The 22,532-nt window shown below is 39.2% G+C and overlaps 1 protein-coding gene across 5 annotated transcripts in view; it reads right to left on the minus strand.

Annotated features, from left to right (window-relative positions):
* Nucleotides 1–22,532, minus strand: part of HDAC8 (histone deacetylase 8) — a 252,873-nt gene that overhangs the window by 227,481 nt on the left and 2,860 nt on the right. For all 5 annotated transcript variants that reach the window (XM_012727153.1, XM_012727154.1, XM_004685580.1 and 2 more), the window contains 2 exons: nt 21,587–21,717; nt 19,131–19,272 (listed from right to left, as the gene is read on the minus strand). In XM_012727153.1, the coding sequence (XP_012582607.1) occupies nt 19,131–19,272; nt 21,587–21,717 (273 nt within the window). The remainder of the gene's footprint in view (nt 1–19,130; nt 19,273–21,586; nt 21,718–22,532) is intronic.

Consider the following 22,532-nt stretch of genomic DNA (forward strand, 5'->3'; position numbering starts at 1 on the left):
TAGTTAGGTTTATGAAGAGTGAAAACCCAAGCAAACAATAAGAAATTGAAGGGCAAAATTACAACAGATACTGCAGAAGTACACAAGATCATAAAAACCTACTGAAACATCTCTATGCAAACAAACTGGACAACCTAGAAGTAACATATTTTTAGAATTATGCAACATTCCAAAGTTGAATCGGAGTGAAATAAACAGCTTATACAGCACAAACACAAGTGGTAAAATTGAAAGAGCAATTCAAAATCTCCTTAAGAACAAAAGCCCAGGCCAGGTGGCTTCTTCAGTGCATTCTGCCAAACCTTCAGAGAGGAGCTAATATCTATCCCAATGTATACTCAAACTTTAAAAAAATAAATCTGAATTGGGAGGAAAACTCTAACATATTCTTTGAAGCGAATATTACCCTTATCCCAAAGCCAAACAAAACCAGTGCAAAAAAGGGAAAATCATAGACCAATATCCCTGATGACATAGATGCAAAAAATCCTAGCAAACCAAATACAATAACATATTAAGAGAAAAACACCACAATCAAGTAGGCTTCATCCAGAGATGAAAGGCTCATTCAACATATACAAATCAATCAATGCCATTCACCCCATCAATAAAATGGAAGATAACAACCACATGATCAATGATCACTTTAATAGATGCTGATTCAACATCTTTTTGATTAAAAAACACTTAATAAAATGGGAATAAATGAAACTTGCACAAACATTATGAAGAATTACAAAGACAAAGCCACAGTAAACGTCATACTCAGTGGGGAAAAGGTGAAAACATTTCCACTAAGATCAGAAAGGAGAGACGGATGTTGTCAACACTATTCAACAGAACACAGGAAGTACTAGACAGAGCAATGTAGGCAAGAAAAAGATGAAAGGAATACAGATTGGAAAAGAAATGAAACTGTAATAGTTTGTAGATGACATGTAATATACATAGAGAACCCAAGAGTCTACAAAGAGAAACCACTACAAAAGAGAAACCACTAAAAATAATGAATACAGTTAAGTGGCAAGATACAACATCAAAACACAAAAATCAATTGCATTTATATACAAATAATGTATCAGGAAAAAGGGAAATGAGGAAAAACAATACCATTTATAATCACACACCAAAAAATGGAAATACCAGGGAGTAAAATTAATGAAGGTGGTAAAGGGCCTATATATTGAAAACTATAAAACTCTGTTAAAGGAAATATAAGAAGATACAAAGAAACATAAAGCTATCCCATGTCATAGGTTGGCAGAACTAATGTCACTAATATGACTATATTAACTAATTTATAGACTCAACACAATATCTACCAAAATTCCAAATGAGATTTTCAATGACACTGAACAGTTATAAAATTTATAACTAAATAGCTAAAGCAATCCTGAGACAATGAGAAAAATGGCGGTATCATACCTACTGACTTCAAACTAAATTACTTAGCTACCATAATCAAAACAGTATAGCACCAGAACAAAATCAGAAACTTACACCAATGAAATAAAATAGAAAGCCCAGAGATAAACCCAAATGACTACGACAGCTAACTGACAAAGGAAGCAACGTCTCTTGAACAAATGGTGCTGGGAAACACCGGTAATCACTTGAAAGGAAAAATGAAACTACCTCCATCTTTAATTTCATACACAAAAATCAATTAAAAATTAATTAAACAGGCCCTCCCTGGTGGCGCAGCGGGTTAAAGCGCAGCACTGAGAATCTGAAGCCACTTCCGTATGAGTTCGATTCCCGCCTGCTGCCTGCCCCGGAGGAGACCACATGGCGAGCCAGACCTCTCCTGACCCGCCCGCTGCTCCCCTCAGCAGTGTACTTCATCGATCTGCCTGTTCTGTTCCCCACTCTGTCTCTGGTGAAGCCTCTCACCGCCCCTGAGCCTCTGGCCTGTACCCCAGTTCTGTATGAATAAATAAATAAATCTTTAAAAAAAAATTAATTAAACATAAGAAATGGAAGATAATGCTGGGGACATATACTACCAGACATCTACCTTATAAATATATTTGGATAAACAAAAGTAAAAATAAAGAAGTGGGACAACATCAAACTAAAAAGCATTTTTTTTTAAAGATTTATTTATTTATTCATACAGAACTGGGGTACAGGCCAGAGACGCGGAGGGAGAAAGGATTCACCAGAGACAGAGTGGGGAGCAGAACAGGCAGATCGACGAAGTACACTGCTGAGGGAAGCAGCGGGCGGGTCAGGAGAGGTCTGCCACGCCATGTGGTCACCTCCGGGGCAGGTGGGAATCGAACTCATGAGGAAGTGGCTTTAGCTTCTCAGTGCAGTGCTTTACCCCGCTGCGCCACCAGGGAGGGCCAAACTAAAAAGCATTTTTACACAGAGAAACTATCACAAAAACAAAAAGGCAATAGACAGAATGGGGAAAAATATTTGTATATCATGCATCTGACAAAGGGCTATTTTCAAGAATAAAAAGTTCTTATTCAAACCAGCAACAACAAAAAAATCACAACCAATCAAAAAGTGGGCAAGGGCCCTCCCTGGTGGCACAGTGGGTTAAAGCATGACACTAAGAAGCTAAAGCCACTTCAGCATGAGTTCAATCCTTGCCCCGGAGGTGATCTACATGGTATGGCAGACCTCTCCTAACCTGCTCTACTCCCCTCAGCAGTGTACTTCATCGATCTACCTGTTCTGCACCCCACTCTGTCTCTGTTGAATTCTCTCACTGCCCCTGAACCTCTGGCTTGTACCCCAGTTCTGTATGCATAAATAAAAAATAAATCTTTTTTTTAAAAAGTAGGCAAAATAAACATTAAAAAAAGATATTCATATGTCTTACAGACATATGAAAACTTGTTAAACATCACATATTATAAGGGAAATATAAATCAAAGCCAAAATGAGATGTCACCTCACCCCTGTGAGAACAATCCATATCAAAAAGAACAGAATCAACAAAGGTTGGCAAGGATATGCTGAAAAACAAACTTTTATCCACTGTTGCTATGAATGCAAGTTGGTAGTCTCTGTTAAACAGTATGGAGATTTCATAAGAAAATAAAAATGGAAATTCTGCATGCTTCAGCAATATATCTATTAGACATTTATCTTAAAAATATGAAAATTCTGGGCCCTCCCTGGTGGCTCAGCGGGTTAAAGCACAGCACTGAGAATCTAAAGCCACTTCCGCATGAGTTCAATTCCCGCCGGCCCCGGAGGTGACCACATGGTGTGGCAGACCTCTCCTGACCCGCCCGCTGCTCCCCTCAGCAGTGTACTTCATCGATCTGCCTGTTCTGCTCCCCGCTCTGTCTCTGGTGAAGCCTCTCACCGCCCCTGAGCCTCTGGCCTGTACCCCAGTTCTGTATGCATAAATAAATAAATTCTTTAAAAAAAATATGAAAATTCTAATATAAAAAGATTTATGTATGCCTATATATAAAATAGAACTGTCCACAATTGCCAAGTCATGGAACTGACCTAACTGCCACTCAACAGAATATGGATAAAGAAATTGTGGAGTATATACTTGATAGAATACTACACAGCCATGAAAACAGATGACAGTTGCTTTGGTGCAAAATGAATGGACCTTGTGGCAATTATGTTAAGTAAAATAAGTCAGAAATTAAAAGATATCATATGATTTCACTCATCTGTGCAATATAAATAACCACAAAATATACAGGCAAAATATAGCAGGAAAATAGTCTTGAACTTGGTGAAAAGTTCAATAAGCTGGGAATAAAAGAAACATACCTCAGCACGACAAAGGTCATATACAATAATTCCACAGTTAACGATGGTGGAAAACTAAAAGCTTTTCCCTAAGATCAGGAACAAGACAGAGATATCCACTCTCACCACTACAGTTCAATACAGAATTGTATGTGCTAGCCAGTACAATTAATTAGGCAAGAAAAGTACACAGACAGAATACAAATTGGAAAAGAAATGAAACAATCACTACATGAGGATGACATAATATACATAAAAACCCAAAATATTCTATCAAAAAGCTACTAGAAATAATGAATACAGTAAATTGGGAAGGGTACAAAATCAATACACAAAAATCAGTGGCATTTCTATATACAATGTGTCAGAAGAAAGGAAATTTTTAAAAATTTCATTTATAATAACACCAAAAGAATGAAATTTTTGGAAGTAAATTTAATAAAGGAAGTAAAAGAGACCTATAAGACACAGAAAATACTGTCAATGGAAATAAAAGAAGACACAAGGAAATGGAAAGCTATCCTGTGCCCACAGATTGGAAGAATAAACACTGCTAATATGGCCATATAACCTAAAGAATTTTAGAGATTCAACTATCAAAATCCCAATGACAATTTTAAGGAAAAGAAATAACAATTCTAAAATTTATACAGAACCACAAAATACCTAGTATAGCCAAAGAAATCCTGACTGAAAAGAAGAAAAATGGAGGCATCATGCTCCCTGGCTTCAAATTATGCTATACAGTAATAGTAGTCAAAACACTTATAGAACTGGAACAAAAACAGAAGCAGACCAATGAAAGAGATTAGAAAAGCCAGAAACATAATAGAAAGGCCAGACATAAACCTATACATATTTGGCAAGTCACCCTGTGACATAGGAACTATAGCATACATGAAGAAAAATCTCTTCAGTAGATGGGGTTGGGAATGTTGGACACTCATGTGCAAAAATAAAACAAAATTTAAAAATCCACATGCAACTCCAATTGGTTGGAGTTCAGTCAATTCAAAGTGGACTAAACACTAGGATATAAGACCTGAAACTACAGGACACATAGAAGAAAACAGGTGATACACTCCTGGACTTCAACTACAGAAAAGTATTTGAGGACACAACTCTAAAAGCAAAGGAATCAAATATAAAAATAAATGTGGCCATATCCAGCTTAAAAAAAAAAAGCCTTTTTTTTTTTTAACAGTAAAAGAATCACCACAAAAATAAAAGGGCAAACTATGGAGGAGAGAAGACAGTTAACATGTCACATATCTAACAAGGGGTTAATTTGTAAAATATACAAAGAACCCACACAACTCAACAACAAAAATATGAATAACCCAATCAAAACAACGGGGCAAAGATCTAAACAGAGGCTACCCAAAAGAAGATATACAGATGGCCACAGGAACATTTAAAAATGCTCAAGTGGGGGCCCTCCCTGGTGGCACAGCGGGTTAAAGCACAACACTAAGAAGTTTAAGCCACTTCCCCATGAGTTCGATTCCCGCCTGCCCCGGAGGAGATCCACATGGTGCGGCAGACCTCTCCTGACCCACCTGCTGCTCCCCTCAGCAGTGTACTTCCTCGATCTGCCTGTTCTGCTCCGCTCCCTGTTTCTGGTGAATCCTCTCACCCTCCACATCTCTGGCCTGTACCCCAGCTCTATATGAATACATAAATAAATCTTTTAAAAAAAAATGCTCAAGTGGGAGGAGAGAAGATGGTGGCAGAATGAAGATGCTGGTCTCGTAGCCTCCTAATATGCACACGACAGACACCGACTGAACGCGTAGGAAAAACTCTAGGCGAACTTGGCTTGGGTCAAGGAAGGGGCAAGAACCGCAGGCTAGCCGTCCTCCCAGCAGCATGGGAGTGCAGAGCCCCATGCCCTAGCTGGAGGCTGGGGTCTACACTATCCTCGACCCTTAGAACTGAGCAAAGTTTGGATACACAAACAGGGTGCAGGCCAGTGGGGTGAAATGCTCTGAGCCGAGTGGAGGGAGGGCAAAGTGCACAAGGGACTATGGTGATGGCATATGGGTGAATCTGTGGTGGGAATTTCTTGGGGACCATGCATGGGATGATAAAGCATATATTGTATGCAAATGAAGAATGATGTAAAACACATAAAATTAAAAATACATGCTCAAAGTCACTTAGTAAAAGAGAAATGCAAATCAAAGCCACAAAAAGATACCACTCCACTTCTGGGAGAGTGGCTTATATGAAAGAGACTGAAACAAAAAATGTTGAGTGTTTGAAGAAAACAGAATACTGATTCACTGTTGGTTGGAGTTTAAATTGGTGAAGCTTCTGTGGAAAAGAAGCATTTAAAAACTAAAAATGGAATGGGAGGGGAGGGACAAGACAGTACCACAGTGAAGATGCTGGTCTCACCTCCTCAAGGGTGGGTTCTAGCAGAACAAAACCTGTAACACCTGAAGGGAAAACAGATCATTATAGCACTTGCCAGGAGTGACATATACAGGAGGGTGCCCCCTGCACACAGTGGAATGGGCCAAAGAGGTAGCCTGCCTAGGCAGGCAATGTGAGCACTGGTGGTCTTGTGGTCCTTGAAAGTGCAGTGTAAACTGGCAAGGTCTTTTCATGGTAACCTTTGGCAGACTTCCACAATTCCCTGGATGGTATACTACATCCCACTACAGTAGGCCTCCAAAGACCATGGTGCACACTTCTGTGAGCCCTGAGATGCTCTTGGTAAAGTCGCCATATTGTCAATAGTCCTTGTTAGACCTCAGAAAACCCCAAGAAAGGGGACCTTGATGCAGACCTGTCACAGCAGACCCCTACAGATACCAGCATACACCTCTGTGAACTCTGGGATGGCTACTGGAAGTAACCCTTGGAGACCTCAGTGAGACCTGGGACTGGATATGCAAGTGAACTCATCACAGTAGGCCTCCACCTACACTTACACGAACATTGGTGAGCTCTAGGAGGGCTCCTGAAGCATCGCCACAAGATGCTACTCTTGGCAGACCTCAGTGAGTTCCAGGGAAGGTCCTAGAAGCAGACTCACCACAGTAAGTCTTAATAGATACCAGTGTCATAGGAATTTCCTGGAAGCAGCTGCACTGGTGTAGCCTCCTGTAGAACTGAGCCCCAGAAAGGTCCTAGAAGCAGCCTTCACCATAAAAGGCACTGGCACTCATCAGAAGGCCCCAGGGAGGGGCCTGGAAGCAATCCAAACCTAATGGGTTCTGGCAAACAGTGCAGAAGGACCAGCCAAGTGGAACTGATGTGACAGACCCTGGCACAGGCAACTACAGGGCCTGGCCACCGCAGACTGTGGCTCTTGGAGATGGACCAGAGGGACACTGATTAGACACAGTCTTTTAAATAAAAGTGGGATTGATTATCCCTTGCTCAGTAGAGAACAATGTAAAACTCAACAGGGTTGATACTGAGGAGATTCATACAACATTGAAGAGGAAGTACGTAGAGAGAGGAACCTGTGGGTCATGGTCTGGAGTAAGGAACATTGGTCCCAGAGAGGTCAGTTCAACTAGAGGTCCTGGGAGGAAGGGAGTGAAGGCTGTGATGGAGGCATACTCCCTTGAAAGGGGGGGAGATGTTGCAGAAGAGTTGGGGTGTTCTATACAGACATGGTCCCCAGTAAACATAATAATAGAGCAGGCATTCTGATCTGCACTCCCCCTTCTCACCCACTGAAATGGGTACTTAAGTTGTGAGGTATGCTGGAAGCACAGGGACTCCCAAGTCTCTCATTCAAGCCCAGAGGAAGAGTATTAGGAGTATCACAAACATGAGCCAGTTCCCATCCTCACAAACATCTAGATTCCTCCAAATCCCTGCCCAACCTGTTGACTCAGCAAATACAAAACAGATCTGATTACCTACAGAAGCCAACAAAGGCCAAAATAAACAAATCACTAAATAAAATAAAATGCTAAAGATAGTTAAAATAATGATGAACTAGAGACCTTAAGTAGTAAAATGGACACATTAAAAAAAAAAAAGATGGAAATACAGGATCTCAAGAGAGCATGATGCCACATGGTAAAAATAACTGTCCATTATCTAAATAAAAATATGAAAGATTATATTTCCCTGCCAGATAAATAGTTCAGAACTGCTATAATAAGCTCAAATAGAAGAAAACTCAGAAAAGCAAATCAGAATACAACAGAAGTCAAGCTAATACAAGAGGACTCAGAAAAGCTAATCAAAGCAATACAAAAAAATTCAGGGGAAAAAAATCAATGAGCTCAGAAATAAAATTATTGAACAGAAGGTAGAAAGTGAAGCTTTAAATAAGAAAATAACAGAAATACAGGAGTTAATGAGTTAAATAAACAAGAGTAAGTACTCTAGAGAAAGCTATGGAAGTAGAATTGATCAGAAGGAGGTTCAAATAAGTGACTTTGAAGAGAGTAATACCTTAAAGACTCATGTGAACTAAGAGACTGGAATGTGATGTTATAAAAAAATGAAAAGGCAATTTGAGAAATAGCTAACACAATTAAGGTCAACCAAAGAATAAAGAGAAATAGAAGAGAGAGACTATTCAAGGAAAAAATAGAGGAAAATAAGCCATACCTGAGGAAGGAGTTAAATACACCAGCCCATAAAGCTAAAAGAACGCATGGTTAAATAAATAGATCTTTAAAAAAAAAAACAGGGAAGAGTTCAAATTAATAATTTATATTACACTTTGAGCAACTAGAAAGAGAACAACCGAAAGTAAGTGGGTAGAAGGAAGAAAATAATAAAAATTAGAGCAGAAAATAAATGAATTAGAAATAAAAAAAAAGAGCTTCAAGTGTCAACATGGATGCAGCTGGCAGAGGTTATGGCAAGCAAAATAGGCAGAAGGTAAAAGACAAATATTGGATGATATCACCTATAACTGAAATACAGTAAAGCTAAATAATAGAATAGATGAAAACAAACTTAAAAACTGATTCTGGAAAACTGAGGAATCCAGGAGTGGGAGAGGAAAGTTCTCTTACAAGGCCAACGACAACTACATTAACAGTCAAATTTGATTGTCACATTTGTACCTCCGAGGATTGATCCCCTACATCACACGACACAATTGAGTGTGTTTTCTTTCAACTTTTATGCTCCCTTGGGATTCTATGTTCCCCCTTCTGGTTTGGACCTCTTGCTAGTCCTGATTGTTGCTTTTAAACTGATTTCTCCTCTGCTTACCTTTGCCCACTGCAACCTGCAGTTTCCTAGGGTTCTAGGTTCTTTTTTCTTTAGCCCATCATGTTCTGCCTTCCCCCTAAGTAATCCCATCCATTTCCATTTTTATATATACAGACACAGTCTGTCTGTAGTTCCACCTTCTACCTCCCTTTGCAGATCATTGTACCCACTTTTCCTGATTACTAACTCTGCACACTACCTGCTCCTGTTTATAAAGATAGCATAATGTAGGGTTAAGTGCATAAGTTGAAGAATCAGATTGCCTGGGTTTGAATGTCAATGTGGCCACTTACCTAGTTTGAGTAAGTTGTTCAGACTCCTTGTACTTTCATGTGAGATAATAAGTAGCCACTTGTTAATGGATATATGAGAAAAATGCATGTAAGCTAGTGTCCACCACATAGCTCAACATATACTGTTATTAATTCCTATCTTTTGGGGGACTCTGCTCAAGCAAGTCAGAAACTTGAGTCATCTTCCTCATCTTTCATCTCTCATATCCACTCATCACTAATATTTGACTTTATTTCTTAAACTGTCTCGAATCAACCTTTACCATTTTCCATTCTCCAATCTCAATGCTGTGCCTTAGATCAGTTCAGCTTATTAGCAGGACTACTCAAACCCTCTCCAGTCTCAACTCCAGTTCATCCCCTATGATTGTAGTTATTTTCCTAAAACACAAATCTGTTACTTCCTAACATAAATGTTCATTGGTTCTCCATTTTCCACAGAAGAGTGTGTCAAAGTATGTGTATCAGAATTGTCTCTGGAGTTTGAAAATTCAGCCTCCAGTGCACTACTCGAATCACCTACTCAACATCTCTGAGATCTAGAAATCTGTGGTTTTCAACTGGACAATTTTGATATACATGAAGCCCTCCACGACTCACTTCATACTTTCTATTTCATCTTCTGCCATTATCCACTTTGTCTCTTAAACCTCCAACAATGCCAGCAAGGTGTAGTTCCTGAAATCCTCCAAGTTGCTTTATAATACTCTGCTTTGGCAAATGTGGATGTGGCCATCTGAAGTGCCTTTCACATCCTTGTCTCCATGGCATACTCCCTTTCCTCTCAAGTCTTCACCATAGTTCCCTTAATGATCAATAAATCTTACTTCACTGTAATACTGTTTCTCAGCCATTTTCTTTTTCATTATCACTCTCTCACCTAAGGAATTTTTTCAGACATCTTTTCCATGAAATTTCAATGTCATGATATATTGAACATCTTTTTATGTATTATGGCAGTTTGGAAAACCATAAACCATTGTAACTTTTTTTCTGCCTTCCCTCCCATAAGAATCAAGTTTTGTTCCCTTGTGGGTGAATGTTACTCACAGATGCTCTATATAGCATGAGGCTCATGTTTTGGTTTCTGTGATACTTTTTTTTCCTTCTTCTTATTTTCTTCCTAGCTTTCTGATCAATTCTTCTCAAGATACCTTTGTAGGTTTTTCTTGTCCTACCTACTGTGTAATCACTGACTTTCCACAAGGCTCCTCAGTAATTGCTTTATTTGCCCATATTACTTTACATGTTTTCTAGGTGACTATATTTCTTTAGTCTTGATAATTACCTATCTGACATAGGCCGCACAACCAATGCTGCCTAATGACATGGTCCAGGCATTGGGGAGACTCCTGGGAAGACAAGGGGTTTTCCAAACCTCCAAATTAGATGAAACCATGGGAGTCTACACAGCAACACCTGTTGAAACTTCCTCATTTGTTTTTGGTTAATAATAGTCTAAAATTCATTATATGATTGGCCTGTCTAAATTAACTTGGATTAAGGTATTAATTTACGTAATAAATAATAGGAATTAACATTGCAAGAGGCTAGGAAAAACAGGTTGTAGCTCTGAAGACAATGGAAAACAAAATTGTGTTAAACTAACTGTGGTGGGTGACAAGAATCTCACCCGGGAGGTGTGCTTGCGGCATAAGTAGATTTTCTGGTAGCTCTAAAGGTTAACACTTCACAGGTCAGATACCCTTAGCTTAGACCAGACTAAGATAAATAATGAATATAGGAGTTAGATAAGAATGATAAGGTGTAAAAGTAGAACTTCAAGGAAGACAATATATTAGTGATATTCTTAGGAACAAATGATTTTAGGACAACAGGATGTAGGGGTAGAAATCTACATTAGGGAGTTAGTAAGGTGGTTAAACATCACCAAATGTCTCAGGTGATTGATTATGCTGAGAAACTAGGTACATTTAGAAGCTTTGATTGTTTCGTATGTTTTTTCTTAAGATGATCAAATAAGTTTCTTTCCAGTACGAGGCCACGGGGTTCTCCAAGTGACTATGAAAACATATGTAATGATTATTTTTACTTTGCTTCAATGCTTTTGCTGGTGTAATCTCACTGCCTACTTTGACATATAAATAAAGACCCACTGAGACATTCAGCAGGAAATACTTACACCAGCTACAGTGTCAGTGTCTGCCTCAATTGCTCATTTTTGCTGACACAGTCTCATCCTTCGGGAAGACCACTGACTGCCTATTTGTCAAAGCTGGACTCCAACATCTGGCGAGGTCTCTGACACCTATCACATTGTTGACTCTACCCAAATCTGTACACTGAAGATGATTCTCCCGAGCTCCAGACTTTTGCTACTCCAAGTACAGTACACAGATTGGCATCACCTGGGATTTTGTTTAAAATGCAGATCCTGGGCCCTCCCTGGTGGCGCAACGGATTAAAGTGCAGCACTATGAAACTATCCACAGCCCTGCAGCCGGAGCTCGATCCCCAACCAGGGAGATGACCCACATGGCTCAGCAGACCTCTCCTGACCCGCCCGCTGCTCCCTTCAGCAGTGTGTTTTAGTCCATCTGCCTGTTCTGCTCCCCATTCTGTCTCTGGTGAATTCTCTTACCCCCTGCACCTCTGGCCTGTACCCCAGTTCCATATGCATACATAAATCCTTAAAAAAGAGATGCAGATCCTGACCTTCTGCCTCATACCTCCTGTATTAGAATCCACATTTTAATAAGATCCCCAGGTATTTCAAATACACATTAAAACCTGTAAGCCCTTGCATGCACATGATTACCAGCTCTCTAATATACATCTTTAATTAGATCTTCTGTAAGCACATCAGTTCTCAAATCATACTTTTCTTCGTTAATGGCAACACAATTTACTGTCATCTGCACAGGAAATCAAGATTACCCTTCCTCATCACTTATATTTATTGTTACCATATAGTCTATGAACTAAGTGGCTTTTAATTTATTTCCTCTTCTTTGCTCATAACCACTTGCTTTCACCTCTGTTGGGTAGATTATTTCAATAAGGTCCTTACAATTTTCTCAATCAACAGTGTTCATTCCACCAGGATTTATTTGCCAACTATGGCAAATTCCTCAATTCCTAAAATGCAAATCGGATCATGTTACCTGCTCCTGGATAAAAATTCCTTCAGTCATTCCTCGTTGTCTAAAGCGAAGGTTCTTAACCGGGGATCCCACACAGGGGCTTTAGGAGAGCCTTACATTTTCTGAAATTAGAAGGTTTCTTTCTTTTTTAAAAAAATATTCATTTGTTATTTATTTATACATACAAGAGGTGTGGGGGGTGAGGTGAGAGGATTCACCAGAGATAGAGTGGGGAGCAGAACAGATGGACTGACTGAAATATGCTGCTGAGGGGAGCAGCAGGTGAGACAAGAGAGGTCTGCTGTGCCATGTGGGTCACCTCCCTGGCCTGGGATCAAAGACTTTAACCCCTGCATCACCAAAGAGGTCCCTGTTTATGGTTTCTTGATATATCACATAGTCACGGGGGCTTTGATATCATTTTCCTGATAAGTGATGATGAGCATTTTTGACGTGCATGTTGGTCATCTGTATGTCTTCTTTGGAGAAATACCTAAAATTTAGCTCCTTGACCAGTTATTTGATTGGGTCCTCTGTTCTCTTTTTGTTGAGTTGTATGTTTGTTTATAGATTTTGAATAGCAGATCTTTGTTAGATCTACTTAGTGAAATAAATTAGAAGGAGTAAGACAAAAATCACATGATTTCACTATATATGTAAATACAGAGATATAAACATGCAAAAATAAAAGGTCAGGCAGAATCAAACCAATCACAAACCCTGAAAGTCTGACTGTAGGACTGAGGCTACCAAATGGGAGTAGGAGGAGGGTGATGAGCACAAGGGAGCAAAGGATTCAATGGACTCTGGTGAAGGATTATGGGTGCCTTGGTGGTGGGTGTGGTGTGACAACATCCATTTGAAGAGGTTTCATCCTATATCTCTGAGTCACATACTGAGTCAAAAACCAATTTTACCTTAACATATAAGTGAATAAATAAAAAAAAAATAACTATTTCTACTTCTTAAAAAAATGAGAATCTCCTGTCCACTTCTTTGTTTAGCACTTGACACATTCATTAAACTACTTAATAATTGTTTGATAAATAAATAATTGCAGTAGCCTTATCTTCTGCCTTTAGTCTCATTTCCCTCCAATTCCAAACAGCACATAACTGCCCTCCTTAAAACTAAGTAAATGCCAGGCTCTCCCTGGTGGTGCAATGGGTTAAAGCACAGCACTATGAAGCTCTCCACAGCCACTGCAGCATGAGTTCGATCCGTGGCCAGGAAGCTGACCCACATGGCACGGCAGACCTCTCCTGTCTCACCCACTGCTCCCCTCAGCAGCGGATTTTGGCTAATTTGCCTGTTCTGCTCCCCGCTCTGTCTCTGGTGAATCCTCTCACTCCCCACACCTCTGGCCTGTACTCCAGTTCTGTAAGCATAAATAAATCTTAGTGTGGAGCTCTAGCCTGTTGCATCACGAGGGAGAGCAGCATAAATAACTCTTAAAAAAATTAAATAAATGCCACAGGCACCAGAGAAAAAGTACAACTCCTCAATAGGAGTTACAAAACCTTTGTAACCTGGTCTTTATTTGGTCTCACATTCTGGCCACATTTAACTATTTGTAGCTTTCCAGATGCACCACTTTCCTGCTACTGTTCTCTTATTATTCCCCTGCTTGTAATTCTAATTCCCACCAACAGGAACGAAGTATACCCCACTGCCTTGTACATCATGTTGGCATACAACAAGCATGCTATAACTGTTTCCTATCTAGTTTCAAGCAGTTTTTAATTATAAAAGACTTTATTGATAAAAGTGATATGACAGAAAAAATACAGGAAACAGAAAAAAGGTGCAAATATATATATAATATCAATATATCATGGATATATTGATTATCCAATCATAGCAATTGCGATATTGTCATACTCACAGTCATATTTTGTTGGATTTCCTTCTAAGATATCTTTTATGAATAAAGTCAACATTATAGGATATGTAATTTTTCTTGTTATGCAGTTGTACTAAACATTTTGAAAAGTTATTTATAACTCATCAAGTAGAGTATTACAGTATACTACCTAACCATTATGCTGTTGAATATTTGTTTCCCTACTGCCCCCCCCCCACTTTTGCTAAATAAGAGAAATTGTCATTTTCACATACACCAATTTTCTATAGCTTACACTGTTTAGAACTATACAGTATGATACCAAGAGTAATATATGTTACAAGTTAGAAAGCTGCTTTTTTGGCTCAGATTTGATAGGAGGAAAATATAACATGTACATATAATTCAATTGCACTTCTTAAATTAGTAGCAATGTTTAACATCTTTTTGTTCATTAATCATTTGCTTCCTCTTTTGTGAAATTCCAGTTCATGGCTTTTGCCCATTTATCTATATACTAGTGATTTAAATAATAAATAACGTAAAGACTTTAAACCTTTGTTATATTTGTCATAACTTTTTGCCTCTATTTTGGTAAAAATTTAGGCTGTAAAAGTAAAATATCATTACAGAAATTTTGAAAATTGGAGAAAACTATTTTTTAAAGCATCAGTAATTCTCCCATTCTAACATACACTATTATCATGCCCACTGAGGTTTTTTTTCCTTTTATATGCATGTCTTTTATGAAGTTGTAATTGCAGTGTGCATACAATCTTAAAATTTGCTTTTTGGAGCCAGGAACAATGAAGCAAGTAAAGTCTCTTCAAGAAATGCTGCTGGAAAAACTGTACAGCCACATGCAAAAGATAGAGACCAGACCACTACATTATACCATAAACAAAAATTAATTCAAGATGGATTAGAGACCTGAAACTATAAATACATAAAAGAGAACAGTTGTCAATGACTGTGCAACAGTGGCTTCAATGACATGTATGGATCTCAAGTCCGTGGTGAGGAAAACAAAAGCAAAAAATAAACTAGGACTAAATCAAACTAAAAAGCTTCTGAACAGCAAAATAAACTACCATTAAATCAAAGACACCCTGCCAAATGAGAGAAGATATTTGTCCAGCATACATCTACCAACATTGATCCAAGACCATCAAAAATGCTCATCATCGTTTACCATCAAGGAAATGCAAATCAAACCCACAATGAGATACCACCTCACACTTGTGAGAATGGCCCATATAAATATAAACAGAAACAAGTGTTGGTGAGGTTGTGGAGGAAAAGGAACCCTCGTACACTATTGGTGGGTATGTACCGTGGTCCAACCCTAATGGACAACAGTATGCAGGTTTCTCAAAATATTAATAGAAGATTCAACATGAACCAGTGACCCCACTCCTAGGTGTCTCTCGGAAGAATACATATGCACTACTTTGAAGAGATATGTGCACTCCTATTTTCACTTCAGCACTATTTATAATAGGCAAGTTATGGAAATAACCTTATCGCCCAACAACAGACAAGTGGATAAGGAAGATGCAGTGTATATACACAGTACAATACTTCTCAATTGTAAGACGAGGAAATCTTGCTATCTGCATTGACATGAATGGCACTGGAGAAGAGTATGCTAAGCAAAACAAGTCAGAAGGAGAAAGACAAATACCATGATTTCACTCACATGTGAAACTAAAAAATAAACAAATAAAAGAATAGACAAAAACAAACCAGAACAAACCCTTGAAATCTGACTAGCACTGAGGATCCAGAGAGGGAGGGGATGGGGCAGAGCAAAGTGGAGAGGTCTAATGGACTATTTTAGAGGAATATTGATGCTTTAGCAGTAGGTGTAGTGTAGCAACATACATTTCAAGACGTGTAAACCTATACCCCTAAAACATATACAGGGTTGTAAACCAACACTGTCTCAACAAAAATAAGAAAAAGAAAATTAACATGAAAAACAACCACTTATAAAAATATAAAGAATTCAAAGCTCAGCATGTTCCAAGATAAACTACAGTCTTGTCATCACAAAGCTACTTTGCTGAATCTCAAATCTTGTTTTCTATCTTCCACCAGCATAATAAATGAAAGACAGACATATTTAGCAGTGTCTTAGCAACTATATTTTTAATGCTTTAAACCAAGCGAGCCATACATGACAGCATGCTAAAGCAATAATGAAAACTTGTTGGAACAAGTTATATCTACTCTGGAAAAAGAAGATAGGAGACTCTTGTGTTCATTTTTACGGAATTGTACAAAGTGAATAAAAGACAAAAATAAGTGTGTATCCTAAAATCCAACTACAGAAAAACTACTCTTCTTTAGGGCCCTCCCAGGTGGCACAGAGGATTGAAGCACAGCACTAAGAAGCTAGAGTCACTTCCGCATGAGTTCCATTCCCATCCCAGAAGTGATCCACATGGCGTGGCAGACCTCTCCTGACCCACCCGCTGCTCCCCTCAGCAGTGTACTTCCTTGGTCTGCCTGTTCTGCTCCCCACGCTGTCTCTGGTGACTCCTCTCACCTCCCCTGCTCCTCTGGCCTATACCACAGCTCTGTATGCATAAATAAATCTTAAAAAAAAAACTCTTCTTTAAAAGTTTAATATTCATTTAATTTTAAAAATGTGCTTTGTAAAACTGGAAGAGTTAACTCTTCAAAGCAGCTGCTACTATTTTAGCTTAATACAGAAGATGAGAGCATTAATACTACCAGCTGTCACAACATCATTTACTGAATAATCCTTTTTGCTCCCATTCATTTACAGTATATTCTTTACAACAGATGAAATTATTTCATGTTAACAGCCTCTTCAGGGAGTGCAGTGTAACATGTCTAATCTCACACCAGCGCTAGCAGCGCTCTCTTTATTAGTTTTCTATGTCTAATGTCTAAAAGCATTCTCATTACTCTTCTTTTGCAGAATTTATTTGAAAGTCATTTTTCTTTATCTTTCAAATGCAATCATGTATACTATCTTTCCTTCAAGATATGAATTTCTTGAAAGCAGGATTAGTTTTACTTCCTTAGACTAGTTTTCTAAGAATAATAGCACTGGGTCAGTAGGTCTGAACATTTTTCCTACTTTTTAAAAACTTACTTCCGGAGTTTTCAAAAAGAGTGTGCCAATTTCACACTCAGTACCTAGGTATTTTGAAGTGTTCTTTTATTTTCAAAATTAGTAGGGGAAAAATATAACATGCTTCAATTTCTACATGTCTGTTTATTAGTGATAATAAACACATGTCTGACAGATAGTAGGTGCTTAGTCAATGCCTGTCAAATGAACAAATGGCAGGGGGAAGTTTAAACAAATATTGTGGCTAAATGCTGGCAAAACTTAAGTTTATAGGCAACTGCCTGTGGTCCATCTGCAGAAAGGTTCTAAAGGTGATGAGAACCTCTTGGAACTTGGACCTGAATTGGGTAAGGCAATCCTTAGATGCTCCGTAATTTATATTCACCACAGGTGTTTGTTTCCAAGCAGAGTCAGCTGAGAGTCTTTTGAAACAGTAAGATAATGGTGGGTGGGTATGCCTCACCCTCAAGCAGCACAGAAGCATCCATGATTGGCGCACAGAAGCATCCATGATTGGCTCAAGATAGAGTATTCCCCCTCTGGCAGCAAAGCAACGATAAGTGTCAGATATCTGAGTATTCCACTGGAAACAGACCGAGTCCTAACAGGCTTTAAAGCAGTGAATTTACATAAGAGCCCCCAGGACCACAGGTCAAAACTAGATTGGACACCCAGGACTAGGCATGAAATTACATTTCTTCTCAATTCATTAGGCACAACAGAGTAAGAACTCCTTGGTTCAGAGAGCTTTTTTTTTTCTTTATCTGTAGCTTGAAAGAGAGATGGTCATTTTTCCCCCTTATGTATCACTGTCCTTACTTTGAATTTGTAAAAACAGAGTAAAAGCTAACAAAAATGCATGCTGCTTATCTTTATTTTTAAGGCCACATAAAACTCATTACTAAGTATTGGTGCTCTTTGCTCCATCGTTTCATCAGTAGCTTCTAGTAGTAAACGTTCCCATGGACTTCCTTGATCATGAAATGATTGATGACAAGTAGCCCATGTTATCATCTTAACCTGAATATGCTAAAAGTGTCAAGGTTTTATTCTGAAAAATAGACTTGTTTTCACATGAAACAAGAGCACTGAGGGGTACCAACTTCATGGCCAAGAATACAAACAATTGGCTTGTGAATGATGCATTCACAACAGTTATAACCTGCTTCATATCACTCACATAGCACACTGATAAGTGCAGTGTTAAAAATCCCCCTCTTCCAACATATCTTATATTTTACAGACATTATCAAACAAGATTCCAAATGCTGAATATGGCCCACCACTCCTTGTCAGACACTGAAGATAGCTCGTTGAAATGTTCCACAAAACTCCAAGTAGCATCTAAGGACAGCTGTTTCACAAGTCCTTTTTCCTTATTGTGACATCTAAATTTTAGTTGCCCCAGTCCTGAGATGGACACATAAACAGACCTCCTTGTTTCTTCTGATTTTTGTTTAAAATCCATTTTCATCACCTCCCAACCTACCTGACAATATTTTCCAAGTCTTCCAAGAACTGACTCTAAAATTCACCTCTTCTAACACTTCTATGATTAATTTCTTCCTATTGCTAAGTCTCTTGGGCTCATACACATGTTCAGCTGGTATCAAAAAGAGCCCTGGTGTCCTGACTCTCATCAATGTGCTTCCTATCATATTAACTCATCTTCTTTTATTTACAAGCTCAACTGGCCCTGGTGTCTCTTCGGAACGCCGAGTAGTGCTATCTACACAAGTCTCTCAACAAATGCCAATACAACAAGCTTAAGCGTGTACATAACTGAGAGTTATGTATGGGTGTCTATGACTCAAGGAAAGAGGCAGAAAGCAGGAAGGTCATTTTCTTACTTCTTTGCGTGATGCCACCCTCCGGACCAGTTAATTGCTACTTTGCACATCCCATCAATCAGGCACTGGGCAGCTGTGATTGTGGCCCCTCCTACTGCTGCTGCATAGTCAAATATTCCTTCAGTGGCTGGGCAGTCATAACCTGAGGGCAAATAACAGAAGAACTTTTTAAGAGGGGAATTATAAAAAGATGTGTGATATTTTGCTTTATAGTAAGAAATACAGCTGACCCTAAACACCAGTTTTGAACTGAGTGGTCACACTCGTGGATTGCTTGCAGACTGATAGCATGTACAGATGGTATCAGTACAGTACAATAGCATAAATGTAAATGCCTTCTCTCTTCCTTACCACGTTCTTAGTATTCTCTTTACTTTGTTGTGAGAATATAGTATATAATACATATAATACACAAGATATATGTCAAACCACAATTTATATTATTAGTAAGGCGTCCCATCAACAACTGGTTATAAGGTTTTGAGTCAAAAGGTATACAAGGATTTTTACTGCACTAGGAGTTGGCACTCCTAATTCCTGCATTGTTTAAGGGTCAACTGTTTAGATTTGGTCTTAATCATTGTTTCTGGCATAAAGCTCCTAAAAACTCTAGGAATTGCCTAAGTGAAGAAAGTCAAACAGGAGTCTTTTGTTATATTAATGAGTTGACCTTTAGAAGGTGCCTAAGGTGGGGGCTGGGGTCGCCAGAGGAGCCAAGCATGTGACAGAAGGCCAGAGACTGAATTCAACTACCAATGAATGGCCACTGATTTCATCTTTCATGCCCATGTAATGAAATTTCCATAAAAAACCCAAAGGAGAGGATTTGCGGAGTCTGCAGATTGGTAAACAAATACAGGTGAGTATGAGGAGAGGGCGTGGCCCATGTCCTTGTCCCGTGTCTTGCCCTTGTGCATTTCATCCATCTGACTGTTCCTAGATTTTGTCTTTTTATAAGTAAATATAGTGAAGAAATGGGTTTCCTAAGTTTTGTGTCTGCTCTAGCAAATTAATCAAATCCAAGGGGTGGGTCATGGAGCTTCTAATTCATAGCTAATTGCTCAGAAGTACTTGCATTGGCATCCTGAGTTGGAGGAGTTACTGGAGCCTCCAATTTGTAGCTTATCCATCAGAAGCACAGCAAATAACATGGGTGTGAGACACTGGTGGCTGAAGTGGAGGGCAGGCTTGTGGGACAGGGCGGTTTACCCGTGTAATCTGATGTTCTCTCTAGGTAGTGTCAGAATTAAGTTGAAGTGCAGGACACCTAAATGGGGTCCAAAGCACTGCTTAGTGGTATGGGGGAAAGCTCTCTCCACACACTAGAATTGGGTACAGAACCCTATTAAAAGGAATGGGTTTGGGCCCTCCCCAGTGGCGCAGCAGGTTAAAGCACAGCACTAAGAAGCTAAAGCCACTTCAGCATGAGTTCGATCCCTGCCTGCCCAGAGGTGATCCACATAGTGTGGCAGACCTCTCCTGACCCACCTGCTGCTCCCCTCCACCTACTTCGACGATCTGCCTGTTCTGCTCCCCACTCTGTCTCTGGTGACTCCTCTCACCGCCCCCCTGAACCTCTGGTCTGTACCCCAGTTCTATATGGATACATAAATAAATCTTCTAAAAAAAAAAATGGGTTTGGGTGGCAATACGCCTTGCCAAAAAGCTACTGTGCTAATGTGTTACAGGTAACTGAGAAAGAACTATCTCCAATGCTGGGTAAAGAATTTTTAAAAAATAGTAGAGGTATGGAAAAAAAATGTGCAAAATGATGTAAAAATAAACTTTTTAATAAAAAAAAATAGTAGAGGTAAAAAGGCTAACCCTTCAAGATTAACTAGTTGCCTCCTGCAGATGGAGAAACTGAGGCTTGAGAGGCAGTTTTTCTTATCTACGGGCACAAAGAGCCAGGTTGGGACCCAGGCCTTTTAACCCCTCTACTGCACATCCCAGACCAGTGTTCTACCAAATCATCCTATGACTATTTACAATTTTTGAAAATGCAGCTTTTCAATGGGAGATGAGGTAGCAAAGTGAACCAGAACATACATCTGTACTCAAGTAAAAACAAAAGCTCACAGAGAAGTTAAATCAACAAAGACACAGCATATGCACAATACCTGAACACTCAAGCCCAATCTGGGCACCATTATCTAGGCAGAAACAACTGAAGTGTTTCCTCCATCTGATTCATGTTTAGTTTTACTCCATAGATAAGGCTTACTTGTTAAGTGTTAGGGCTGAATGAATAAGATCAAGATTTTGTGTAAAGACCATCATGCATGGTTCACAGGTCATATGATAGTGGGAGAACTATGGGAACTACAACAATGTAAGAAAAAAATTACCAACAACAACAAAAAATAAAGACCATCATCCAAATGACAAAAGATTAAGTAGCTGCAAACTGCAGATGGAGATTGTCCATCTCACGTCCTCGCCCCTAGTGACTTTACCTAGACCGTATTCTATGGAGTCCGGGTGATCATCATCTCCTTCTTGGCTAACCTTCTGGAGGTGCTGCAGATAGGCATCCGTGTGGAAGGCGGCCATCTCCTCCATTGACGCCACTTTGGGCTTAACTATCCTAATAATAACAGAGAACAAAGAGAGTTGAGTGAGTCAGACCCACAGCATACCAGGAGCTGGCAGCAGGAGCAGCAGTCTGAGCAGAAAATACAACTCCCACCTTCTAGTTCCAGTGGACTGAAGTAATAATAAACACACCCTGTTCTTCCACCACACTACAGAGGCTTCGCTTCTTATGGCTACAGTAACGACTCCATTAATTAGGGATAAGAGGACAGATTTTTCTCTTGAATGTATAGGTAGGTTTTTAAAAAGTAAGTAATTACATTTAAGTAATCAGGTACTGAACAGACTTTACTCTGTGAGTTACATCTATGACAAACCAGTAGGTAGAGACATTTTTATTTGAATCAGTTCATAATTGGATCATATAATCCTTGCAAACTATATTTTTAAAAGACAGCCATACTGTTATGAATCTTGACTTTGGAGCCAAAGGACTGAGTTCCTGTCCTTACTCTGTCAGTTTTATAACCTCAGATAAGTTGACAATTCTTTAGGTTAATTTTCATTATCTGTAAAGTAGGGAGGTTTTATGGTATTATGTGAAGACTAAATGGTAACATATGAAAACGTTTTGTGTATAACCATCATTATTATTGATATAAATGGTTAAAATATAGGTAACTTGGGCCCTCCTTGGTGGCGCAGCGGGTTAAAGCACAGCACTAAGAAGCTAAAACCACTTCAGCATGAGTTCAATCCCCATCCTGGTGGTGATCCACAGGGTGCGGGAGACCTCTCCTGACTCGCCGGCTGCTCCCCTCAGCAGTGTACTTCGTCAGTCAGCCTGTTCTGCTCCCCACTCTGTCT

Source organism: Condylura cristata, unplaced genomic scaffold (assembly GCF_000260355.1).
Source record: "Condylura cristata isolate star-nosed mole 26May11 unplaced genomic scaffold, ConCri1.0 scaffold00019, whole genome shotgun sequence".
Lineage (NCBI taxonomy): Eukaryota > Metazoa > Chordata > Mammalia > Eulipotyphla > Talpidae > Condylura > Condylura cristata.